The sequence below is a fragment of the Electrona antarctica genome (assembly GCF_951216825.1).
Source record: "Electrona antarctica genome assembly, chromosome: 15".
In the NCBI taxonomy this organism is placed as follows: Eukaryota; Metazoa; Chordata; class Actinopteri; order Myctophiformes; family Myctophidae; genus Electrona; species Electrona antarctica.
Genome location: NC_136796.1, coordinates 37,005,239 through 37,011,238, shown reverse-complemented (window position 1 = coordinate 37,011,238; position 6,000 = coordinate 37,005,239). Strand labels below are relative to the sequence as shown.

The window sequence follows — 6,000 nt, the reverse complement described above, 5'->3', positions numbered from 1 at the left end:
AGAGTTAAATTAACATTGATTTTACCAGAGATAGAAATGGCATTATGGGGGTCCGTAGACTAATGCATGTCAAACTGGGGGTGCTTGAAATTAAAATGGTTGAGGATCACTGCTAGAGCCATAATACAAATCTTCTTTTATGGGGGTCCCTGGCATATCTTTTCAAATGGGGGTCCGCGGGCTAATAAATGTCGATGTAGGGGTCCTTGACCTGAAAAAGTTTGGGAACCACTGCTTTACAGTATACTCTTAACTACGAGAGCCAGCGGTCTCTCTTGGAGAGATGGGAACGCTCGATGATTCGAGCGGTGTGTCTGCCCCCGCTCGCTCCAACCAGGCTGCACACTGACCTGACCCTGACTCCCGAATCTCACCAAACTATTGCACTACCTTCCCACGTCTACAATATCTGGTGTTGTTTTTTTGTTTGTTTTTTTCTAACTGTAGGGGTCAGCGGTCACCAGGACATGTCACACATGTGTTGTGAAAACCTGGGAATTGGAAAAACTGGGAATGCCAATGGCCCACTTAACCCATTTAGGCCTGAGGTCGATTCTAAAAACGCCTCTAAATTTTCTGAAAAACTTCAAATATTTATATAGCAGCATCAAAAAATTTACATTTTTGAATACTGTACATACTGTACAGAACCCAAAAATGGGTTCCCGGCCTGAGGGGGTAAAACACCAAAAGGGGTTCCCGCCCAGAATGGGTTAACACAATCTATGCCAATGTTGATATGTCTGCTCTTCATTCTTTGATTTCTATTAATCCATAACTAATACTATTATTATACGATTATATTATTATTAGAGATGTATCGGCCCTTATTTGTCACATCGGTATCGGCGAATATGCCAGTCTAACCACTGATCCGACACAGGGGTAAGGGGTTGACACTATGGCAGGTAAATAAAATGTTGGGTGTATGTGGAGTTTGCTTTCAAATGATGACTTACACATGCACCAGCCAGGATCTCGGCAGGCAGGGGAACCTTGCCGTCGCTCTGTCTGGTCTTCCCTCTCACAAAGTCATTCACCTGGAGACAGATGACACAACAAACCATCGCATCAAAACAAGCCTCTACATGGGAGCGTAAAAAAAGTTCTAACGGCACAGGTCAGATATAAGATATATGCAGTAAGATTATTGCACTAGTTTAAACACTTTTAACCTGGCATCTTTATTTTGGGCATGTCATGTTTCACACATTGTCTAAATGTTTCCAAAATAGCACATGTACAAGCTCACAACACTGGTGTGCCATTTAGAGCGTCGCAATCTCAAAAAGTATTTATTTAAAGACGGTTACGCCGCGGACAAAGCCAACTCGAGTCATGACAACTCATGACAACACAACCAATATTTTGGACCAAACAAATAATTACAAAGAAGAAAAACAACAAAAAAAGTGTTGTAACCTGCCGTTTTTTTCTTCTTTCTAATTATTTGTTCGGCCCAAAAAATTGTGTTTGTTGTCATGATTTGTCACGACTCCAGTTGGCTTTGTCCGCGGCGTAACCGTCTTTAAATAAATACTTTTTGAAATGTCTATGAGGAAAATGAACGGAGAATCATTTCCTGGTCCAGGGTAGGAGGCGGGACTGCGACGCTCTATTGTGTTGCTTGTAGATTGGATATTTTAGTTTTAGTTTTATGCCATTCAGTACATTATCGCCCTTGCTCTCTTGTTCCACATACAGGTTCCAGAGCTCAATATATTCCTGAACGCTGTATCATATCAAGCATTATGTCCATAATTCAATTCCTTGAGCTTCACAAAATCACTGACGGTGGGTAGCACGTAATGCTGCGTTCACAGCATGCAAAGATACCGCCTACCATTCATTGTCAATGGCAGCCAGCGACGTGAAGACGCAAAGATGCATCCGACGTTTGTAGCTGGCTGCAAAAGCTACAACCGCTACACAAAGTTGAGCTGGTTTCAACTTCAGCTACAAAGATGCAAAGCTATACAAATACGCTAGCTTTGCATCTTTGTATGTTTTGCATCTGCCAGTGTGAACGCCGCATAAGACAGAATTAACCACCATGCACATTATTAGCAGATATAACCTATGTTGTAAAAAGAAGAAAAAAAAAACTTTTATTGCTGCAGTGTTGATTTTGGCAGCAAAAGTCATATGTTTTAGTGTTATTCTAGTTCTAGTTTTAGTCGACTTAATATCATAAGCCTCGATGGCATCGTAATGGCTGATCTTACACTACACAACGTGTCACAAAACAGCCGATCTGCAAGCTCAAAAGCTCGTTGTCTAAGTACTTTTCATCAAGCATACTTAGTAGAAAGTTAATATATGTTATATGCCTTCCTGGACTACAATTCCCATAATGCTTTGGTGCACTGCTCCTCCTTGTGGATAGGGGGAGGGCTGTTTTACTGAGACAACATGTAGTCCAGGAAGTAAATGACATCAGAGACACTGGGCTCACTGCTAAAATCTTATCTAAAACCACATCTATCTATTACACACATAAAGACCCCCAGGAAAGTGTTCTAAATCTTCTAAACGTCGTTAACATATATTTGTTTTGCAAAAAGGGTGAAGTGTCCCTTCAAGGTGAGATAAGGTTACTGGAGCAGTGAAGACTCTTTCACACGTCTAATAAAATCCATGAAGATGAAATCCAACACTGGCAGACAATGGCGTGTGTGTTTATTATTCACATAATGTGTGTGTGCGCAAGTCACATAAAATGAAATCCACACAACAGATTAAATACGGTAATGGTAGACATTAGTGTGCGTGTGTGCATGCGTGCGTGCGTGTGCGTGCGTGCACTCTCTGAGGCTGTGACTTACTGTGAGCTTTATGGCCTTCTCAGGCGCCACACCCAGTAGCTGTGGTACCAGACCTATCATTAGGAAATGACGAGATGATTAGACAAGAGAGTGCTGCGGTCCCCCCACTCACTCACAATCTCTCTCACACACACACACACACACACACACACACACACACACACACACGGAGCGTGGCTGCCCACCGCATGTGTCCGACCCTGTGTGAGTCCCCCCCAAACACTAATGAACTCTATTGATGTGGAGTGTGGGGACATCAGAGAAACAACAAGACGGGAGTGAGAGAGAGAGAGAGGGGGGGGGGGGGGGGGGGGGGGGGGGGAGAGAGAAGAGAGGAGGACGGGGGTGGGGGGGGGGGGGGGGTGGTAGAGAAAGACTGTTGCCCAGAATAGGGGGAGAACAAGAAACACGAATAAACCAAAAGTTTGCACAGCCTTCAATTACAGCCCAGAGACAGATAAAAATAAACAAAATAATCACATCAGACTGCAGTAAAACTTGGCCCCCTACCCGAGTCTAATGTACAAAGGACAGATACACAGGACTCCCTTACATTAAACGGTCAATAAACTGGAGAGAGCGAGCGAGCGAACATGTGTGTGTGTGTGTGTGTGTGTGTGTGTGTGCGAGAGAAACTAGGCCACACACCAAGTTAATCAATATTTTTCAAAAATCTAAAATCTGCACACTTTCAATTCAATTTTCAATTCAAAGGAGCTTTATTGGCATGAGGTGAGGAAACACGTTTACATTGCCAAAGCAAAAGTGGAACAACACAAACGAGATAAAGCAATGTACAAATAAATATTGAATATAAATAGGAATTTTGTTTGAGAGTGAGGTCTAGCCAACACCAACTCGGGATTCCTGGATCGCTGCCCTCCACAAATTCCTATCCAACATCAGGTTCTTGAGCTCTGCAGTGTTGTTAGCCAAGCTGTCGCGCCTTAGCACGTCTACATAGGTGGTACGCTTCTTTCCCCTCCTGGCATTGCCCGTGGTAGGTCCCCATAGAGGTCCACATTTCTGATGTGGTCCGTCCATGTGACACCTAGTGCCATTCGTAGCATTCCTTTTCTTTTTTTTTTATGTTTTTTTTTTGTGGCTTTCGCCTTTATTTTATATTTTTTATGGAGGGACAGACAGTAGGCTGACAGGAAATGGGGAGAGAGATGGGGGGGTGACATGCAGTAAAGGCCGTCGAACCCGCGGCACACTGCCAGACTGGATTACCAGCCAAGGTGCCTGGACCGCTGAGGCACGGCCCAGGCCCATTCGTAGCATTCTTGTGTAGACTCCATCCAGGGCTTTTTCCTGTTGTACTGTGAGGGTCCATGTCTCGGCCCCATACAGCAGTACTGACTCCACAGTAGCTATGAACAGCCGCCTCTTAAGGTCTTCTCCCATGTCCGATTTCCACACTCTCCTCATCCCGTGCAAGGCTTTCCAGGCAAGTGCTCTCCGAACCTTCAGATCCTGTTCATTTGAGGCAGTCCAGGCCCCGAGGTACTTGTTATACTTGTATGTAAATAGGCATAAAGTAAAGGTGTAAACTGAGCTGGGTTACATTAACACTTTGGGAAATAAAAAGATTGTTCATTTTCTGGCAGAGATAGTTATACATCCATATAGGAGACGTTAGCTTTATACTGTTGAAAGTTGACAGCAGTATTTCAATGTTTTTGCATGCACTTAGTATAAAAAACATTAGCGACAAGTAGCAGCAATTTATTCAATTTATACAATTTATATTGTTATGCTATCTATATGCTGCTGCATTGTCTGTAAGGAAGCCAAACAAAAATAGGTTTTACTCTTATGTACCTGTACACAAGATGTAACAATAAAGTACAACCTTGAACCTTCAAATGTAATCAAAGTAAAGTTAGTTGATTTCTATGTGCCGAGGTCATTTGCTGTAAACAGTTTCTCTAACACTGTATGCAAAAGTCATTAACATTATGGGAAAATACGCCACATTTATTTGACTCTGTGAATTTGGGAGAATTCACACAACATCATAGTCTGGAGGTAACCATGCAATTCCTGGCCTCCTGGCCTGCTTATTTTGCATTCTGCTCTTCCCATAATGTTCTTCCTTCTTCTTGCATTAACCACATTGTGCATGTCAGGTCACCTGTCTGCATGTCTGTCTGTCAGGAGCCAGGGGTTGTCTTTCTGTCCATTTTGTCTATAACAACAGTGGTTTTCAACCCTTTTCATTTCAAGGCCCATTATTTATTCGGCATTTGAGCCACGGACAACCATTTGATGACATTTGGCCTCTCAGACACAAAACCATAGAATATTTTGTTATCGTTGTATAAGACTTTGTCTACAATTCTGTGCTTTTGGCAAATGTTGATCAAAATAACAATTATTCTACATTCTCTACTTGTGTAGACTTCTTGTAAATGATGTAATGCAGATGTTTAACAACAATGTAACTCTTGAGAGCGTAAAATGAAACCAAATGGACCCGTACGGGTCCATTTGGTTTCATTTTACACTCTCAAGAGTTAAAGATCTACAGTATTAAGGGACCATTTGGTTACCAACTCTCCATCACTTAGCTGGGGACCACCTGGAACCGCCTCAAGGACCACTTGGTGTTCCCCGGACCACTGGTTTGAAAACCACCGGTCTATAAGGCCACTCCGCTCTTTGAAGCCTTTGTGTGTCTGATAGACGCTTGAGCATGCAGGTTTCCTCATGGGAGCCTCTCTGCCGTCAGTCAGGTTTCCTCATGGGAGCCTCTCTGCCGTCAGTCAGGTTTCCTCATGGGAGCACCGCCACCGTCAGTCATAATCCTGGGATTTCCAAAAACGGACTGCCGCCATTCCAAAACACCTGATATGGGTTTTTTTGGGGCTTTTTTAGATGCATCTCTATACCCCGCCCCCCCTACGCCCCAACCCCTACCTCTAAGGACAGGGCAGGTAGTCATTAGGGGATGTAGTTGCACGCACACAGGTATATGGATACGTGCTTGTGTAATTGTGGGCTTGCATGCCTGTGTGTAATTGCATGTATGCGTAATTGCGCGTGTGCATGCATGTGCGTGTGTGTGCGCGCATGCATGTGTGCGCGTGTATGTGAACACTTCAGTTTATACTTTGTTTTTCATGAATTAATGACCATGCAAAAGTAGCAAAAATGCCATGACTTTGCAGGT

General features: G+C 43.5%; 1 protein-coding gene across 1 annotated transcript in view; it reads right to left on the bottom strand.

Moving 5' to 3' along the window:
• slc25a13 (solute carrier family 25 member 13) overlaps positions 1 to 6,000 on the bottom strand; it is an 86,506-nt gene that overhangs the window by 29,826 nt on the left and 50,680 nt on the right. Inside the window, exons 12-13 of the mRNA XM_079523350.1 lie at positions 2,826 to 2,878; positions 960 to 1,040 (exon numbers count right to left, since the gene is read on the bottom strand). Of these exons, the coding sequence (XP_079379476.1) occupies positions 960 to 1,040; positions 2,826 to 2,878 (134 nt within the window). The remainder of the gene's footprint in view (positions 1 to 959; positions 1,041 to 2,825; positions 2,879 to 6,000) is intronic.